The sequence below is a fragment of the Rhipicephalus microplus genome, chromosome 7 (genome assembly GCF_043290135.1).
Source record: "Rhipicephalus microplus isolate Deutch F79 chromosome 7, USDA_Rmic, whole genome shotgun sequence".
Taxonomy (NCBI): Eukaryota; Metazoa; Arthropoda; class Arachnida; order Ixodida; family Ixodidae; genus Rhipicephalus; species Rhipicephalus microplus.
Genome location: NC_134706.1, coordinates 40269781 through 40291125, shown reverse-complemented (window position 1 = coordinate 40291125; position 21345 = coordinate 40269781). Strand labels below are relative to the sequence as shown.

Below are 21345 nucleotides of genomic sequence, written 5' to 3'. Positions count from 1 at the left end.
GCAGTGCAACGCGAACAAAAGATGACAGCAGCTTACGGCAGCGAAAAGAGCGTATTCAGTATCAGCTGTACAGCAAGATGCCTGCTTCGTTGTCGTCCCCGAGAGAGCACCTGACCCACTAGCTGGAATCTACGAAACATTCCTGTCATCGTTCTTTTTCATATAAACACGTGTCAATATAACTTCTATGGCGCAAAGGTAACACTACGAGGTTTCCGGACCACTATTTCAGCAATCAACATCGATTTATTATTTGCCTTAGTGTCCCTTTGAGCCACCCATTCATTATAAATATCCACATGGTGCAATGCCTTGTGCAATTCCACACTTCTGCCATGTCAATGTTTGCATAAATGATAAAATGACTCAATTCGACATTGCACTTTTACAGGGCCACTTTCTGAAGCAGTTTTGAGCACTCACGTGTTGCTCTGCTAGAACACCTGCCAACAATGAAGAATGCCGTTATTTAATTGCAGTTTCAACCCTCGTTTTCATCCTTGCAATGCACGATAGCTGTGATGGACAGCGTTGCCACAAAAATCAGTTGCTGTAACGAGCTGATAACAACACAAGACACAGGAAAAGTGATTTTTGCATAAAGCTTTGGCGTATTTATTAATACTCCAAAAAATGTGCTTTTTACATGGCTGAGTGCACGGCAGCAATGACTAGGGCGTTGCACTTTACACGGTTGAAAACACCCACACATTGCACTATAAGAAAATTCGACACACCAGCCATATTAGAACAAGTAGATGGCACCTTTTAGACACCCTCCTTGGAGATGATATACAACACACACACATTATACACTCACATCGAGGCGCTACCCCTCTACCAGACAGGTAAGCCAAGTGCATCAGTATACATATATATATATATATATATATATATATATTTGATTCTATCCATTTAAGAAAGTCATGCGCCATCGATACAAATAAAAAAAGATCATATTTACACACCAATTTACATGATCACAGGCTCTCAGCATTTAAATAATACCAGCACCAATACAAACGAGCATATCACGTTCAAAGTACATTCCGACGCACAGATGACATCACTCGCAGTGCGCGTTAAAACACAAAGTCACACGTAAAGCGCCACAAGTTCAAAGTAAAAATGTAGTCTTTGCATGCACGCACACACAAACAAAAGGCAGTAAATGAGTGTACTGGCGGCTCCTTGCCTCTTTGGAATGCCTGTGTGTAAACCCACAGGGGCGATATTTCATGGGAATAAATATCCCCCTTACAGTTATTATGTGTGCCAGTTTGTAGTTGCATGTCATTTTTTAATGACGTACGTTGACTCAGTCATTAGTTAGTAATAACTATAGTTCCATTAGGTACCACTTGCAAGAGAACGATACGTGCAACATTTTTTTTCTTTACACTAGAGTGCAGGGGGCACTCCGCAATGGCCAACAGTCAATACTGAGCTAATTTTCCAAGGAAATACATGATAACAACAGGCAAAGGTCTGTGCAAAGGGCAAAGAAGCTGTTTCTAAGAGAATCAAAGCTACGACATAAGCGTTCTTTGTGTTTATTAATATTACAAACTGTTTGTAGCACTTGCAAGCTCGATGACATACTTCCAGAAGAAATCTGGGGTGTACGTAGTATATTATATATTCTCACTTTGTGGGCCCAAGCATTCACTACCGAGGTTTCATTTTGCAGGCACTGCAGCACGTGATTTTCGTACACCCTCACGTTCCAAGCTTTCGTTGTAGAGAGAATGACCTTCTCCTGAAATGCAAACAAACTGGGTATAATAGCAGCTTCTAAAAGAAGCAGTGAAAGCTACGAACGTGTATGATGAAATTCCTGCTTGCTTAATGCTGGAAAGAGTTCGCAACTAGGAGCACAGTGCGTGTAGAGGCCAATGTCAGCATAATCGCCAAGCCACACTAGGATGTAAAGGGCAGAATTCAGAGGACCCTGGGATGCAGTACAACGAGCCTTTTCTTTTTGTGCTGCTTGCATTTGGAGTAATGGACTCACTAGCCTAATTACAAGGAGCTGTATTCTCACACAGGGACAAGGCCACAGGAATAAAATAAGTGTCACGATAATATCCCTTTTGACACAAAAACCTCCACTTCACCAATGGACCTCTCCTTTCTCTTACCACAAGTTATCCAGCTATGAGCGAGACTACACTAACCATTGGTCTGTATGAAAAACCTCACATTGAGAAAGCTGTCAAAGTGTTTAACGCATATTGAACATTCACATCACGGGCTTGTACAAGCGTACTGCCTAAGCACGCACCCTAATGCCTCAGGTTTTTTTCTCCCAGTAGCTGAAAAGCAGTGCAAGTTGCGTTCCCATACACGCAGTACAAGCTGCAGAAAGTATGGCACTGTGAATAGTGTGACCGCTGGCCACTGGGTTGCGTACAATGCTGCCACCAGAGTAAATGTCCGTAACGTTTCCCTAAGGCTCAAGAAAGTACTGGGCGTATGACGTACCGCAGTCTGTGGACTACGAAAACAGTAGAGTTGCCGATCTTATTAAAAGGACGAGTTGCACTGTCTTTCAGATGTCGTGAAAGAAGCCCCAAGAGTGGCAATTGTCCGGTGGTGCAGTGCATCGGGCCTATAAAAAGCTTCCGCTGGTGAATGTATAAGCCTGCCAGCCATAGAAATAGGAGCAAGACCACTTGCGCTGAAGTAGACGAATGGTGAAGGAGCCCAAAGACTTGTGATGGGAACCCAACTACAACATGTGAATGCTAAGAGACCAATGTGAATTTGCCAGAAACCGCAGATGAAACACCAGCTCCACAGCGTCACACCTGATGCAGAGACCAGCAACACCGAACAGTGATGAGGGGTTTTGAGAAAGCCGGAAAACTCCGTCCTTGATTAAACTTCTCCAACATGCAGCAGAGGAACAGCGATTTTCGTAACATTGAATATCAAGTCGGCATGCGAAAGTTGCAGGAAATACTCGCTAGAGTGTCCCGTGCTTCGAACACTCAAATGAGGTCTGTGCATTCCTGACACAGTAGTGTGTTGGAACATTTGGTTTACGTTAGTCAAAACTGCAGGTAAGAAAACTCTGATAATGCTCAAACTGGCACAAATATTTCCTGCACTCTGGCGACGTTGTTTAAATGGGCATTTTAGCTAAAGTACTGCAATTCGGTGACTAAAATTAATCTAAACATGTATTTTGACGGGTCGAAAATCATTGAATATGTCTTAATAGGAGAGCCACTATGACATACATAATAAAAGGAATAAATTTGTGGCATTGTACTTCGCTCTACGAAACAGAAACAGATTTGACTCCTAAGACTCGTTTTTCACAAAAATTGGCAAGATGTATAAAGCGTGTAGTGTGTAAGTCTGCTGCTCTGCATGAAAAAGGTGAACTTTAGATATCTGTGGATTATGTCCAATAGACAGTCTGCAAAAGGGTGTGCAATTAAATGCATGGTATGACATTGAACTTTTCTTTAGTGCGCCTTCTAAAGTGAACTGCTAGAGTTGCCATACAGCATTTCTTACATTTGTGCAAAGTCAAACGGTCTTTATGAAGAATGCTGCTCTTTTATTCGTCGAGGTTTAACCAGTAATCGGCACGTGTCAGATTAGTGTATAGAGAGCTGTAGCACTGACAACGCCTCTCAATTTCTATGCCAAGACCAGTGTGTTCTGCCATAACAGTTCTGTTACTTTTATAAGCACATGCACTGTTACGACAGGCGACTTGCAACAATGTCTTTTGTAACATTTTCTCTGCAAGTTGCACGTCTGTGAGCACATTTCACTTCGGTAGTCGTAAGAGTGTTGTTTTTTTCTGGAACTTTCTATACATGTTTTTAAACTATGTGTCGCTTTACCCAGCATAGTGTGCCAATGAATGTGAACTGTCTTGTTACCAATTTCGTTACAGACCGCCTGTATTGCTTTAATGTTGCATTGACCGTAATTATAATAGACAGAACAAAAAAAGTTCCCACATCAAAGAACTCTCTCAAGATGGCAATGTCGCATGATCCATTGATTTCTGGTTCCACTGTTTGGTGCACGATTTTCTTTCTCTTGCTCATATCTCTCATCTGACGAGCAGCGACGTGCGAAAAACAAGACAAGTTAACCGGCGAACTTTAGGTCTTTTCGAAACGGGCGCTTACAAAACTTTCACAACTCAAGTGTCAATACGTATCACGGCTCCAACAGCCCGATTTCCTGGATCTTCGAGCAACAAGGTTGAACGGAACACAATGGTGTCTCCTTAGGCCAAGAATCAGTCAATTCACCTGAACTTTACGAACTTGTTCAGGTGGTGCCTAACTATCCAGAAACCGAGGCCCACGTTAGAAAGCCCACCTGTAGGCCACAACCCAGCAGTTCAGCCAGGAAAAAAGAGATCCGACATTTAATTTTGCGGGCATCGCAAGCGGCGATTTTCATGCACTCTCACTTTCCAACTGTTGAAGTGTGGCGCAATTCAAATGGTGCCAAAGTTGTTTCCTTCTTCAGCATCAACAGAAGGCAATGCAAATGGGCTACAAACTAACAACAACCTTTAAAATTTGCACACACAAGAAGGGCTGGGTGGCGATGCATACTATCAGAATCTTAGATTACACAATGGTGTACGACAAAGCGTTACAACTAGGCAAGACAGATACAACTCAGGCACGTGTCAAACAAGCTTTGGTCCCACACTGCACGATACCATACTTAAAGCTAGCTCAGCCAAAACTGATTAAACGTCCATCCGCGTTTCAGCAGTTGCAATTTTACTGAACGCTCGCTCAGCTCGCCAATGTTAGCCGAAAAATGTGGAAGCAAGTGGGAAAGGTGTGATCGAAAACTGTCAACACCACAGTACCTCAAGATAGCCGTGTGTGCAAACAGGCTTAAGCATCAGGTTACTGCAAGGTTTAGCAGCCACAGGTAAGAACAGCCGATATGCCAACTAAAGCTGCTTTCAAGGTTCATGTGCAGTAGACCCAGTGTTTGCTACATCGACGTCTACTGCTTCTTGCTTGTTAAACAAACAGGTGATAGTGGCTTTAGTTGGGCCGAAATTTCTCGAGACGACCATCTACCTGCCTGTGGTGTCACTGCAAGAGTTGCTTTAACTTACAAATTCCTTTTTAATAGACTTGCATAACATCGTGGCATTAAGGAACAGTTCACTACCGGCTTCCAAAGATAGAATTTTATGTGGAGGTTACGGCCAATGCTGAAAATGAAAGAGACTAGCACTCTCAACTAAAAACAATAAAACGTGCACTTTTATTTCAGCAACCGTAGTTCATAAAAGATCCCTTGTTAAAAAGGAATCAAGGAACATAATCTCTACAGTGTCCTGTATATTGTGCGCATGTGGCTGCTTGCAGCAGTGATTGAATGTCTCTGTTTCATTGTTGCAAAGTAGCAGCGACAGCCGAGACCTTACTTATGAAGAGCGTCGTGAAACGCCCTGCTTAAATAAAAAAAAGAAAGTTTGTCTGTGGCAGTCAAGGGCACATTTCAAGGCTGACACACCTCAAATGACGAGTCAAATAATTAAAAACCTGTTAAAAACTAAGGTGCCCATGAACAAAGCCGGGCGTGTCGCACAGTCCCAAGAGGGGCGACACCCATCCAGTCATGATGCCCACAGATTGTGGCAGCCACCTCAACCTTGCAGCACCCTAGACCTCGTGGCTGTGGCAAGCGCCGTGCCAATGCTGCGGAGTGAAGTCATCGCATTCGTGAACGGCGTGGCGGTTTACGAATGCGGCTCTCAGACTACAGCTTTGTGCGGGGAAATGTCAGGAAGGCCGCAGAGTTGCCGGGTGAATCAATCAGCTGGGCGTGGCAGCGGTCCTCGGGCGTGATGTCCGTGGCGACGTACGTAGTGATGCCCACTTCTTGCGGAGCTCGCGGGTGGCTGCCCGCTTTTGCTGCGGAACTGCAGGTCAAACAAGCGGTTTGGCAGTGCAGTTTGCGGTCAGCCGATGGAAAATGGCATTAGCCACCCATATGGACGGAGAAAAGAGCTTGAGAGGATACCTGAAAGAGCCCAACAGGTGGCAGCGTATGGTCACAACGAGGTAGAGAACAGAACAATGTGGCCATCTTGACAAAAAATGCGGCAGGAATAGAAACTTGCTATACTAGGAGATTATAAAATTTGCGGGTATAAAGTGACAGCAACCAGCACAGGGCTGAGTTGACTGGCGGAACATGGAAAAGGCCTTTGTCCTGCAAATGTAGTCGGGCTGATGATGTTGATACTAAGAGACCCATAAACTGCCACACACTCTAGCTGGAGACAAACCAAATAAGTTTGCTCTACGAAATTCATACATTAGTCAAATTGATGGGGACTAGGTCGTTAAATTCAATTTTAGAGTACATGCAGACTAAAAAGAGCCACACTAATGTTACAGAAAGGAACGAAACTGAACAGCATACTTTATCTTGTTTGTCTGTGATAATGCTAATTAGATTATGTTTAAATAGGCATGCCATATTCCAAAATCAAGATCATGTTATTCAGCACAAGCACACACATTTAATCAATCTAATACTGAGATTATTTGCATTGTAGGTACTTCCGTCAACGCTGACAATGTGTGTCAAAATTTAGGCATGCAAGTGCTGCCTGCACAGTACTCGCAGATTGAAACACGGTATCACTTTATTTAGTGCAACGATTTTTACGAGGAATCGCTCGGGACAACCATATCATGTTGCCGCGAATCTGGCCACTAAAGATAATGTTTGCTGCAATGCAAGTCTCAGAATGAAAATTGCGCTGATATGGCTCAATCTGTAGATCCTGGAAACTAAAGTGTGAGCATTAACTTAGGAACTTTTACATTTCAAACTTCAAGTACTGTACCAGCAGCAACTGTGCCATTTATTTCAATTTAGTTACATCATCCCAACATTACACCAACCTGGCCGCCGCTGCATACTTTTTAGAGTTTTGTTCACGACTGCTTTCATGCCAATGTTCTTGCCATGTGAATACACAACTTGAAGTGAAAAACCTGTCTGAAGCATATGCAACATCCATGACGATGAATACAGTGTTTTGTGGTCCAGGAACCATGCATGGCCGAAGAGAATCGCATCGGAGTTTTGCAACAGCCTTGCGTACATGACTGATTCGAGTTGTCGGTTCTTTCGCACATGCAGATGCGTCAAATGCAAGGTACTCTAGAGCACACACACTAGTGAAGGTAGAGCTTTAGAAAGGGATTAGTAGCAAGACTCACAAGCTATTGTGTTGCTCCCATACTCCAGCTATTGGGCACAAAAACAACAGAAGAATGCAAAAGAAAGTGAAAAATTGGGGCTGAAGTCTTGTAAGAATACATAGGCCTGATGGGTACAAAAATATTATGAGCGTACCCAAAAGGTTCACATTCCATACATACATGGTGGCAAAAACCATAAACTTCATTTGACATTCTTTTGTACTTTGGCTGGCATTTGGAAGAACACGTGGACAGTACAAAAGAGTGGGTAGGCTTGGGCTGAATTAAAGCACACAAAGCCTGCTTGGTACGCTAGAATTGCCAGCATACCCAACAGCCTCGCATTTCACGCATGTGCAGTGGAACAATGCAACATAATCACATATGCAAAGCTCTGCATACCCTCTACCTCATGAAGTGTTCTTTCGTTTGTTGATGCAGCGCCGAAAGGCGAAGGCACTCTGCTGTTCCACTGTACTCTGGCAGGCAGACAGATGAATGCAAGGAGTGTGCAAAAGAATGAGAAAGCTTGGGGTTGAAGTCATATTAGGGCATGCAAAGCCTGCTGTGTACGCAAGAATCGCGAGAGCACACACAAGGAGCTTGCATTTCGTGCATAAGCAGCAGTGACAACTCCTGGAACGATTTCGTACGTAACGCTTGGCATACCTTGTTCCACTTTGTGTGAATGGCAGGCAGTATGCGAACAAGCCGTTTGTAGGACGTGTACTTTATTTGTCACTTAACATGAGTATGCAACACGATAGCGTACGACACACACAAAGTGGCAACGAAGGCCAACGCAAAGCTTTGTGTGTGTCCTATCCTGGAACTTTCCAAGAGGCAGTTTGAGAACAGGGTACACAAAGCTTTGCGTTAGTGTTCGTTGCCACTGTGCATGCGTCATGCCATATCCTGCGTGGTACCCACGTTATGTGATGAAGTCTCGGCGTAGCCTGTTGGGTAGATGTAATGGTAAAGAAACAATCGCTGTATATGTGTGTGGGAGGCGCTCCGGAGGCGCTCAGGATGAAGAGCGGGAACAGTACCGAGAAAAATGAGCCGCTCAGGAGGTAGGACTCGAACCAGGACGTGATGACCGCTAGCGGGAGTCCGAACCCGACAAAGTACGGCCAGTTCTCCTCGATGAACGAGAGCCTTCCGTGCAGTTCCCAGCCGCGGCTGAAGCAGACGTACTCGAAGGCGTAGAGCGAGTTCAGCATGCTCAGGTGCACCAGGCTGACGAGCTCGCTCACCCTCCCGACCGGCAGGGCGCCCACGATCAGCGACTGGATGAGGAACAGCGTCTGAACGAGAACGCTGAACAAAATGTCCGACAAGATGCGGCTCACGCTGGGCAGGAACCGCTGGCGACCGCCGGTGGTGTAGCGGAACGCAATGTCCGCAATGTCCTGGAACCAGAGGCAGTTCACTACTTTGCTCATCAGGAAGAGCGGCAGCACCCAGAGGGCTTGGAAGGTGCACACGAGCAGGGGATGCAACCAGCTCCAAATGGTGTTCGCCGATGACTTCTCGGTGTCGCCGAAGAGAGAGACTATGAGAGACAGAACGGTCGGGAGCAGAAACTTGTAGAAGACGAGCACGCTGCACATGAAGACGCCGCCGTTCAGACAACAGCACTGAAATATGCGGTATATTAGCAGCGGCTCTTCGCCCCTCCGTTTCGCGGTCGACGGGGGTGTAGCAGGCACATTTTGCAGCTGAAGTTCAGCTGATGACAAAGAAGCTCCCGAGGATGGACTAGCCTGCAGGACCGCGGCCCTACGTAGAGCTAGCGTCGTCGTGGACTGCGCATTAGCGGATTTCCGCGCTGCGCTCTTGTTTTGCTCGGCTTGCAGGGTTACGACGACACCGATACCTACGATGGAATCGTAAACACTGCGCACGAAACTCCCCACAGCGTACCTGAGCTGCTCCATCACTCGAAACTCTCCCCCTGCCCTTGTTGTGCGTCTCCCGTGTGCGACGTGACTCGAGGAGGAGAAAAACAAAAACACGTCGTTGTTGTCTCCTCGCTCAGCTGACTTGTGTAACGAAATGCGGCGAAGGCGTACTTTGAAGTTACGAGGAAAAACGGGCACTTACGATCATCCTTAGCTTGCACATTCTCGCGTAGCCAGTCACACGTTCCGATTAGGAGCGGACAAAATATACACGCGATTTCGCGGGATGAAAAAGCAACACACACGATCACAGTCACACTTGCAACACTCACACACGCCACTCGGTTACCAGGGTCCGCACATTGCTTTGTCTATGTTTCCATTGTTAGAGTCCTTGTAGGTGGCGCTTTAAAACGCTTTCATTTTAGATAAGCCTTATCTCTGTTTGTCGCTTTTATCTTTATGCCCACGTGAATATCTAAGCACAGTCATTCTTTTTGGCGTTTATTGTTTTCTTTCTCGCCTTATTAGACATCGAAACAAGAACCGAAACTGACACGGGGCTGCAAGTTTTATCAGTTTGTTTGGCAATTCCTGATAAGTGCGACGTTCTATTGACGCTGAAGCGCTTTCAGTAGAAGAAAGTTAAGCGAAATGAGCTGTATATTTGTTAGAACTTATTCGTTGGTAATTGTTCTCTTGATGCTACAGGCCAGCGAACAGAGAAACGTACTAGTTATTTTAAGTAAGTACTGAACACGCAGTTGCAATTAATGATTTTTGATTGAATGCCGACTGTAAGATTACGCCCACAGCTGAAACTCTTTGATTGCTATTGATCAAAGATTGCGAAATTTGTGGTGCGCTATAAACCCGGGCTCTTTGGCGAACATGCCTTGATTTTATTATAAGCATGTTGATCTAATTCGATTACTCTTTGATATATCACAATTCATATTGCACGAGTGCTTATCAAATCTGGCCTTAATTGCCTCTATGTTGGGAGAAATCAACTAAGGTATAGATAGATCTTTCAGCTCGTGCAGGAAAAAAAAATTTATGAATTGAGCGTGTAGATTTTGATCACTTCCATGCTGAAAGGATGGTCAATACGTCTTCTTTTCTTTTATTAATTCGTCGCGCGCCCACTTAACGATCGCCGGCACGAAGAAATGAGCGAAAAACAAAAACTAAAAACGAAGTTTGGTGAATTGTCGGCATCATGATCTATGTAAACCTGGATTCGCACTCGGCTGCGTACGCATAATTATGTTACAGTGTACACTTCTAGGACACTCTAATCTTGTGCCTTTGCGCGCATATAGATCATGGGTTTTTGTTTGCTTGCAAGTTCGATGGCGCAGACGCAGCAGATAGCGACACCGCCGTGCATTTTTCGCACTACTAACTCACCCATCATCGTGGCCTCCGTGATTTCGCGTACGAAAGCTGCGCCCATTTCTTACGCGGAATCAAGGAGGCATTGACGACGTTTTGCAGGTCGCAGTTACACGTATCAGTAAAAATGAGCTGTATACCGTTAATTGGAGCGAAAAGTTAAAATGGAGAGTTCCACTCAAATTCTTTGAAATTATTCGCTTCGCATGACGTCATAACCTTGATGTTTTCGCGCTAAATTCAAAAATAGATTTTGTTTTTTGCTACCAAAATCACAAGATGAAGCCCGATTTCAAAATGTTCAAGAAATGCTATATACACTACACAATACCACAATATACACAATACCACAATATACAATATACCACAATATACAATATACCACAATATACAATATACCACAATATACAATATACACACAAGCCCAACGCGACTGATTCTGTTGTATCTCTTTGGTGTATCTTGGAGACCGAAGCAAGGTGTGCTAAAGCACACCAGTGATGCTGTGACACACGAGCTCCACCTGACTCTTATGCGTGTCTTTTAGCTGACGATGGAGGATTCGAAACGGGTGTCTACAACAACACCGTCTGCAAGACGCCAAATCTCGTCAAGCTTGCTCAACAGGGTGTCGTGTTCCAAAGGGCTTTCACTGCTGTGAGCAGTTGCTCGCCTAGCCGGTCATGCCTGCTCACCGGTCTTCCGACGCATCAGAACGGAATGTACGGCCTTCACCAAGGCGTGCACGGCTTCCAGTCCTTCCAAGAGGTCAAGTCTCTGCCCTTGCTTTTGTCCGAACGCGGCATTCGTACCGGTGAGTGTGGTCGAATGCGCTTGCACCAAACTTGGCGAAACCTCTGAAACTTCCTCAAAAACACTCACTAAAATAAGTCTGAGAATTTAAATGCACTGGGAGTAGGACACACACCCAAGTGCTTTCTACTGGATGTCTCCTTGCCAGCAAATGCATTAAATGCTTTTTTAATAACTGTTTAATCAAGCATTCTATTCACTAGAACACGACAGAGAGAAGCACCTGCCAGTTCGCCGTAGGACATTAGCCAAGAAGTGCAAGCCGGTTTTCGGTGGGACAAATGTGTAAAGGGAATCAGACCAAAGGGCACGTGAAATCTTGAAAGCTTCATGGATAGCGAGACATAAATAAGATAGGCGCATCAGTGAACCAGTCATTGTATCTCTTCAAGAATATATAGGGACCTCGGTGGGTGAATGTACTGTTGTCACATGGCCGTGAATGTTACTGTGCAAACTCATTGTTCCTGGAGGCAATTTTCTGTGGTTTCATTAAATCACACGCTACAGTACTATGAGTTGGTTCTGACCTATACTCTGGTGTCTCCAGTCTAGCTTAATTTAAGTTCTAAAAATAATTTCTCCCCTACTAGCCCCCAATACAAGCTTATTCATTTTGTTGAAATAAGTATATTTAAGTACTGATGCTTTGGTTGACTAAGTACTGATGCTCCAGTTGAATTCATGTTTACTCAACAGATCACAATTTATCGTAATTAAACATAACACATAAATGTCTCTTTATGTGTGCATGATTGTGTCATTTTTTTTCACCGCTTCATTACATGTCATAGCTCACCAACTAGCTCATCAATACATATGTATAACACCAACTAGCCCATCAGTACATATGTCTTGTATAAAAGTGACAGGGTAACATTGAGGCCACCAATGTTTTGCATGTCAGTGATGTCGCCGACAGCATATACCCTTTTCCTTTCTCACTTCTACCATTACAGGCATTATTGGAAAAAAACACGTAGGCCCCGAAGGGGTGTACCCTTTCGACTTTGCACACACCGAAGAAAACAACTCTATTCTACAAGTCGGACGGAACATCACGAAAATCAAACATCTTGTGCGAAAGTTTCTTTCCACCAATGACTCCAGGTAAAATAAAGAGAAAAGAGAGCATGTAATCCATCGGATAAATATTAAAAATATTCAATAGACAACAAATAGCCTTAGCTATTCAGTTTTGAAATTCACATGAAATTTCCAAAACTCAGTTTGTGCTTCTATAATAGCAGATATGACGTACACTCACAGGATCGCAGACAGGAGTGAGATTTGCACAAGTGAGACATATGTACTTTCCTTGCAAACTTTTACTGTATTGTTATTCATGCACCTGCCTAGACTTCATTGCAGAAGAAGATGGCAAATAATGAAAGTACTTGACAGCACTGATGTGGTAAAGATGTCGACAACAGCGCAATGAGCAATTAGGAACTGATCCTTATTCCAAGATCAGCACACATTTTTATGTACAAACTTCTTCCGTAGCATCATCGCGTTACAATGAGTAATGAATCTGCTAAATTCAGGATACTGATTGCCTGTGACAGTATTGTAGAAGTTTCCGTTATGAAGTCATAATAAAGTAACTGTAATTAAATAAAACAATGGAAGCATGAACGATAGCATGCATAATTGGGCTAGTTAATACTTGTTGATATGAGATAGAATATGGAAACATGTGCGTGGGGCAGTGATCCGTGACATTACTAGACAATGAGTTTGCTCTTTCAGATATACGAAAAATCTGTCACATAGTATTTAGTTTTGCTGCCATTGAGTGTTGGATAACAGTGTCCTTAATAACAGTGAACATAGCGAGTACTAGAAGAAGAAAAAAAAAATCAGCCACGGCGCATAGCAAGAGGATCTTGTTTTTTTTTCTGCTGGAATGAATGGCAGCGTTGAGACACGCTGCTCTATCTTTTCAGGCGTATTGTTCTGAAGACCCGGTTCACTTTAAAACGAAGTCTTCAGATTTCACAAGTGTCAAAGCCTCTCAACAGAGTGGGTACAAACGAGGAGTTGCCATTGTAGAACACTTGTGCAGTCAATTAAAAAAAATTGTGGCAGTTCATAGGTGGCACACTGCCTCATATTGCTTCGTCATCGTTATACGCACCAGAGAAGTAATTCACGGAAATGCATCTTTTCAGGCCGTTTTTCCTCTACGTCGCTTTCCACGACCCCCACCGGTGTGGTCACACCCACCTTTAGTACAGCGCGTTTTGCGAAAAGTTTGGCGATGGCTCCCCGGGCATGGGTCGGATACCTGACTGGACACCACAGCCCTACGACCCTAGTGAAGTCGTTGTGCCCCCATTCGTTCCCGACACCCCTGCAGCACGAGAGGACATCGCAGCTCAGTATACAACTGTTGGGCGGTTGGACCAAGGCGAAACATCTTTCCCACAGTGTTTAAAGAGACGATATAGTCCCATTTCACAATGATTGTATAAAAAAAAATTGAGGAAGTTATAAAATTGCAAATCTGTAGTTCTTGGGCTGGGTTACATGGAAGGAGCAGGCATTAGTGCTGTAAGAAAGTGACACATGCAATTTACTAAGTGAAATTGACGTGCAATTGACTGGGAATAATCAAATGAACTGAGATTGGTGCCCAGCACCTCCACCACGCATGTCGACTCGGTTGCAGCGATGTTTATTTGGAAGTGCGCTCGGGAGCAAACAAGTGCCACAGATTCAGTGATGAAGCGTACGCCCCAAAACAATGATGATGATCAGCCAAAATAGATGAAGTGCATAATAGATGCCTACAATATCATTAAGTTTTGTTAACTCATTCCTTCATGACAAATGGTTGCAGCAGATGTCATGTTTTAGTGTTCATGCAGCAAAGCCTGACAGGCTTGCAAACGTATCAATTTATGAAAAGTCATTCGCACAAGTTTTTTTTTATGCAAATGCTATTCACAAATAAAAGTACAGGACACCAAGAAAAGCACTATGCTGATGCACATGTGACGGCCACTATGTTCTCTTGTAATGCATATATAATCTCAAAAAGAATGAACCTTTAGTATTGTCTTCCTCAAGGCTAGGACAGTAGCAGCTCTGTTCTAGCCTTAGCTAACCGAAGTCATTAATGTAGACGGCATCTATCGGTCATTGTAAGTCGACACAAATTTAATTGAATATGTCTGCGTCTAGTGAAGGCAGATTTTTCTGTTCAAATGCGTGTAAAATGCACAAATTATAGTGGAAGAAGTAGTGCACCTTATGATGCAAGCGATGTTTGCCCAGCTGACAAGACATGAACTTCAGTCACTAAAAACACACGCGCAAAAAAAGAACAAGCAAGAATGTTACTGGTTTACTACTCAGTAAAAAATATAAAAATAAATAAAAACCGAGATACAAAATTTTTTAAAAAGATCTTTGCTAGAAATCTATAAATTACGATGCATTTGTTCAATGCTTGCATGAAATAGTCAATGCTTGCATGAAATTGGAAGAAAACATTAAGAAGATTCATTTCAATTTTGTCAGCTTTCCACCACCTATTAGATGCGATTCTCAGTATTTGTAGCACGTTTCGGTTGCAGAATAGAAAACTTTATTCCATTCTTTGAAATTTCCTGACCTTTGACAACATTCCTATTAAACCTCCATACAAGTTCACAGTATTTGCTCAATTCACTTTCTGAAAATTTTTGCAGGATTACTGAAGTAGTCAGAAGTAAAGAAAGGTTGCATACGTGACATTACGATACTTGAACACTTGACAAGCTCGTGCATAATCTTTTGCCAATTTTGTCCATAGCAAGCAATATATCACACGCAAGTGCATATGAGCATTAATTAAAGCAGCATACTAACAAGATATAATGGTGATGGAAGTTTGGCTTATCTGCTACTCATTATTACACTGGTGCAACTTGCTGCGTTTCCACAGATAGATATGATGCCAGAATGTTATCTCGTGTTACGCAGGGGTGGGCCTCGTGTTGGCAGAGTTGGAGGCTGCTGGCTTCAGTGATAACACTCTCGTTATCTACTTTTCGGACAATGGAATTCCGTTTCCTAACGGACGGACCAACTTCTACGAGCCAGGGGTCCAGGAGCCCAAAATAGTTCGCGACCCGGAAAAACCGGGATCTCCCGGCACGGTACGACTTTTCTGCTTTAGCACACTCTTGACGTCAATGCAGCTGAAGCGTTGTGGTTTCTCTGGTGAAATTTTGTTATCCAGTTTAAAGGGGCACTGCAACACTTTTTGAGAGTGGTCAGAAAACGGTGCCAATAAGTAGTGAAGGCTCCCGAAACATGCATGCCAACTATAATAGTTGGCATGCATGCCAACTATAATAGTTGGCATGCATGCGCAGCAAATGACAGGAATTTACAACAACTTGTCAGTCAGCTTAAAGTCGCTTTCTCTGCTTTTAACAAATGACGCTGCAGGCTCACAATTATCATGTTGCAGGCCTAGTATCAGTCATTGGCTGATTTGATCATAAGGCACTATACTTGTTCACGCGTGAGTGCATAATCGCACAAAAAAGCTGCTCACGTGAATTGGGGGAAAAAAAGTGCTCTAGGTCACTAAGCACACAACGTATTTTCTTTCCCCGTGCCATCCCTCCCTGCTTACCTTCCAGAGATTTCATCGGCACAAGAAAAGAGAGAATGCAATCGCAGCATCTGACGAATCTTTTTTAACTCCACTCGTACTGAACAGATTCTAAAAATTTTAACGGTGGTGAATTCGTGAGGCAATAAGCTCCTTTAGTGAATATTTTTCGTGGTTACTGAAAGAGGTGTTGTAGGACCCTTATAAGTAAGGATGCTTTTGGGAGAGCAAATGCATAACTGCAATTAGTGGCGTCATTGACTCTGTATGCTATGTTTATTACTTGGTGTGATTTGTGCTGAAACTCATGCGACAGTATTCCGATAGTATGTCATTATTGTAATCTGATACGCATATTTGCGCTGTGAATGTCGTACGCTGCCGCTGCTAGAACACTTTTTAGCCACGAGGACAGTCTTGAATATTCTGGTGAAACGAACTTGGTTTAATTTATTGATTGGTGCCACATCGCACAACCTAGCAAAACGTAACACGCTAGAAGTTATCACACTCATACAAGTGACATGTTCACGCTTCTAGCAAAAGTTAATTAAGTCATGGCAATTAGGCAAAGAATCAGGAGGAGGGAATCGACTGATGGTCTAACTTTTTTATGAACGTAACCATATAAACAGATCAGGTAAAGATTGAGAAAGTTATTTGCACTTAATTAGAGTACCTGTATGATTAGGGGAAATGAAAATGAATGAAAAAGGAACTTTCTGATGGTGCGACACAAATCCACAACCTCCACACTATGTGTGAAATGCACTGCCTCTTGCAATGCAGAAGTGGTTGCTTCCTTGTTGCTTTCTCTGCGCGTGCATGCATCTCTGCGAATACTGCAAGTGGAAAACAGGAGAAGGCAAACCCACGAGAGGGAGACGAACAGTTAGGAGTGCCGATAAGGCTAAAAAGTTTGCAGGTATAACGTGGCAGCAAAAAGCACAAGAATAGGTTGATTGGCGGATCATGGGAGAGGCCTCTGTGCTGCAGCGGGCGTAGTCAGGCTGATGATGATGACGATTTTAAGTCCTACTCAAAACCGAACTATCTGTATCACAACAATGAAGTGCTTTCGCTCACAGTGTGATACTCCTGTTCTTCGACATTCCGCAGCGTTCCGACGCACTGGTCAGCCTTCTCGACATCCTGCCCACCGTGCTCGAGTGGTTCTCCATTCCCGTTCCGCAGTACACCATCTTCAAGAAGCCGGTCACGTTCACGGGTTCTTCACTGCTGCCACTGCTGGCGCAGCAAAAATTGGCGACGTCGCGAGATTTCATCTACGCAAGCCACAACCTCCACGAGATCACCATGTACTACCCTTCAAGGATGGTCCGTACCCCGAACATGAAGCTCATCCACAACCTTAACAACAAGATGCCGTTCCCAATAGACCAGGACTTCTACGTCTCTCCCACATTCCAGGACTTGCTGAACCGAACAAAGCACGGAGAACCGCTCCGCTGGAGCAAGACGCTCGACGGCTACTACTACAGGGATGAGTGGGAGCTGTACGACTTGGACAGCGACCCGAACGAGCTGTACAACGTCGCCGCCCACGAGACCTATGCAATGGTCATTTCCGATCTGAAGCAGCTGCTCTTTAAGTGGCAGCGGGCGACGAACGACCCCTGGATCTGCTCGCCGCATTCGGTTCTGGAAGACTCGGGCCTGTACAAACAGGATCCCAAGTGTCTCCCTCTCCTAAACGGACGGAGACTGACAACAGACCAGAAGGCGTGATAAGAGCCTGGTCGAATTAAAGGACTGAATTATGATGACAAGTGCAAGCATCCTTTTCACAATCTCAGTAGCATCTATATATTGAAATTGCGTTAAATGCAGTGTTCTGAGTTGGCTCGGATGATAGGCACGTTACAGCCAGACACACATAAGACACGACCGCATACGTGCGCATCGCAGTGATGGAAGTGACGTTTTACTTTTTGGAGCGCACTTTTGAACAGAAAAAGTAGTTTTGGAGCCGCCATAAGTGTTTTCAGGGCGAAAAATAATGTTAGTTTGGAACAGCTATTTGGTGTTTCAAGAGCAGAGACGAAATTCGCCATACACCCATTGGAGTTCAAAGCATCGTCAATGTATCTCATAAATATTAATATTCATTATAAAATATACTTCGCAGACAAAAATCAATGTAAATTTCAAGAAGCAAATAATTGAAGAAATTGGCTGGTAGTCAAAAATCTGCTGTGAAATGAGCTGTATAATCAAAATACTAGTATTTCTAAGAAATCAAATCAAACCAGTACAGCTGAGCCCCACATTTTAAAAGGAACCACATCTCCACATAACTTGCGAAATAAGCAGTAGATAATCAGTACGAGATAAAAGTAATCCTGCTCTTTTTCACATTTTGCCACCCTAACCTGCAAGTCTAGCTGAAAAACAAAAACAAAAACAAAACTGCCAAATGAGCTATATGCCTAATATGCCAGTTGTTGTCACACAAATGAGATCAGAGCCCAAAATGATGCACACTAGCAGCATACTGGGGTGATAGTATACAGATTCTTCTCAGTTTCTTTAGAACTTGGGTATGAGCTGCTTCAACAGCCAAAGTTTGTCATTTTCATTCTCTCAGTGCCATTTCGGAGTAGGTTTGGAGAAGCATTTCTCTTTTGGAGCAATGGGAGCAGCACTTACATCATTGGCATCGCAAAACCAAGTATTTAAAAATTTATTTTGACACACCCATCCCAGTCCTACCAATGAGGGTAGCACCACTAGGCAGCTGACTGAACGCAGGTAAAACCACCATATTTAAAAGGACAAAATAACAGAAAACATAAAAAAGAGGCATATTGAGGCGAAAGAACCTTAATTGACGCTGCGCTATGGTGTCATTCTGTTTGCTGCATGTAGTCTTACGCATCTATGTGTGTCATAATTAGTGCTCAAAATTAGAGTAGGTATATTATTATGCATCCACACTGTATTCTAGCTGTCGACTTTGAGAAGCAGTAATATCTTCGGGCCGATAAAAATTGGGCCATATCGAGCCGTGGTGCATGCGCGAAGAACAGTGTTCCGCGAACACAAAGCGCTATTGTGCTCAGCTACTACTGCTTGCAGCACACGTTACTTGTACAACTTTGTAGTTGTTGCAGGAAGAAAAACTGACAAATATTGCATCACGGAATTTTCCGAATAACTACTCAGCCATATAACACTCTGACTGGTAAGCTTTTCGTCGCACTAAAAAAAAACAGGCACCACAAAAACTAATTGCTCGGGGAGATGATGTGAGCAAACAGAGCATGTGACAATTAACAATTCATCCTTCCATTTATTACTGTACACGATGAGAAAATGTTGAAGCAGACAGCAGTAAAAAAGCAGTAGTCCTGCATATTCGGTAAACTATTATTCTGCAACGCCTAACACTAATGAGCAAGATACTGTTATTGCATTGCCAGTGGTTTTATCTGTTGGCACTTATCACTGCAATGTTGTACGCTGTAGCTGCAGAATAGTAGTGACTGTGTGCGCACTATCACACTTGGTTGGACATCACTTTGCATTCCAGGTGAGCAAACAAAATTTCAATTGCTTGTCACACAAAAGCGTGCATACGCTAATACTGTGTTTATAGATTACACATTTCATCATTTTTCTTTTCCTATTTCAATTGCACCCTCATCTCGTCTCTAATCCACTTATACACTTCTTCACGCTACACCCATTGCTCTGTTCCATCATCGTAATGCGTATTCTGCTTCAAGTATGCTATATGTGGAGCCGATTATAAATCTTACCGAACAAATAATATTTTACATCACCGCAAAAGATATTCTAAAATGTTGGGCTGCCAACACTGACACCAGGCAATGTGTATTTGTAAAACATGCTCAGTTGCCTTGCCAACGACGCCTGGAGTTCCGCTCTCAAGTACAGTCTCCGACAAATATAAATAGAGCATAAGGTAGGCTAAAGGAAAATATTTAGCTTTAGGAATGATCAATAAACGGCACTACTTCCTGAATGCTCCTTTGAGTTTCGTTTAGAGGTTTAGCAGTTTTTCCTTCTCAGAAAGACAACTATTAAAGTAAAATCTAGCAACAGGCATGGATTGAAATTTCAACCGTTTTAAGTCTTGTTAGAGTAGACACGCAACCAAACTTTCGCAAAATGTTGCATTTTACTATAGCATCTCAAGGCAGTACTTTTCCCGGAATGTCTTTAGACCCCGCACTGCCGTACAAAGTGACGACCATGTCGTGTTGACAACATACTTCACAGGTGAATGCATGCATGCGAAATTCGTACAGGTGCACGCTGAATGCGTTATGCATTTGCATGCACAATTTTAAAAACACTGGAACTAGAATGCCTCTTTAGAACACCAACATTGAGTGTCCGGAGTTGTAAACATTTGACAGCTGAGGATACAATAAAACCAAGAGCACACTAGCGAAAATTGTATTGTAATCACAGAAAGCGGTGGAAGTGGGATGAAATGTTCGGTGTATGAATACAACCAATGAGTGAATCTTCTCAGAAATGGGACGCAAATGACTACGCGCCAGATCTTGGCGCTGGCTTTCATGAATGTGATAGCGTGGGGCAACACTTTTAAAACCAGTGCAGTTTCGCAGCTCCACTCGCAAGCTGACGCATGAGTATGACGTGTGAACACGGATGTGACGCACATGCCACAGCGAGCCGAGACGGGCGAGTAGTAGCTGCTTGCGACGCATTTTTCCGTGCTCGCTTTCTCCGTACTCTGTGTGTGATTTGCAAATGCGTGAGGCATGGTGCAAGATGGAACCACAGTGTCGCTAGGTTTTCCATCGGCAGTCGCGTACACTTCAGAGAGCAAGCATCTATGGGGAGCTGAGAAACTAACCTGGTCCTAGAAACACGAGGCAGCTTCGACGGTGATGACAGGATGCTACTCCAAGAAACCTTGCTCCTAAAATATTTGTGTGGCTCGGCTTCCGCAAATGCCAAAGACCAGCGGAGTTTGCATAAGCCGCTCTACCTTAGTCCTTTTGCTAAACTTCAGCTTGGTTGGTCCTTGGTGTTTCTAATAGCAAAGCCATCCCTAATTTTCTATTCACTGTGAGTAATGGCTAAGCAAATGGCATGTCGCTTCTTTTATTCCACTGCCAGAGACTGGGATCCCTGAAGTGAACAAGTGGGGAACGCAAACCTAGAAACATGGCTGAACATGTTCACGCGACTCTAAATTGCATTTTGCAATTAAATGTATTCCAGGCTAGCTTCAAACACATTTGCACTCCCACACCGTAAACTCCTCATCTCATTAGTCCACGACTCTACATGTCGTACGAATATTCTAGTACTTTGATAGATAGAACATTAGTTTTCAAATTTGGTTTGACACTTCTAAGTATTCAAA

At 43.6% G+C, this 21345-nt stretch overlaps 2 protein-coding genes across 2 annotated transcripts; one reads left to right on the top strand and one right to left on the bottom strand.

The window, feature by feature from the left end:
• Positions 1 to 588: 588 nt before the first annotated feature.
• On the bottom strand, positions 589 to 9593 carry LOC119180397 (etoposide-induced protein 2.4). Its single transcript, XM_075869077.1, has 2 exons — positions 8279 to 9593; positions 589 to 6033 (listed from the first exon to the last, which is right to left on the bottom strand). Exons 1-2 carry the CDS (start codon positions 9167 to 9169, stop codon positions 5992 to 5994), a joined length of 933 nt encoding a protein of 310 aa, XP_075725192.1. The 5' UTR covers positions 9170 to 9593; the 3' UTR covers positions 589 to 5991.
• Positions 9594 to 9698: 105 nt separating this feature from the next.
• On the top strand, positions 9699 to 17746 carry LOC119180396 (N-sulfoglucosamine sulfohydrolase). The gene is given in 6 exon segments (XM_037431585.2): positions 9699 to 9878; positions 11079 to 11345; positions 12304 to 12454; positions 13519 to 13757; positions 15317 to 15492; positions 17076 to 17746. Coding segments are annotated over 6 exon segments (1554 nt in total). The 5' UTR covers positions 9699 to 9787; the 3' UTR covers positions 17706 to 17746.
• Positions 17747 to 21345: the final 3599 nt, after the last annotated feature.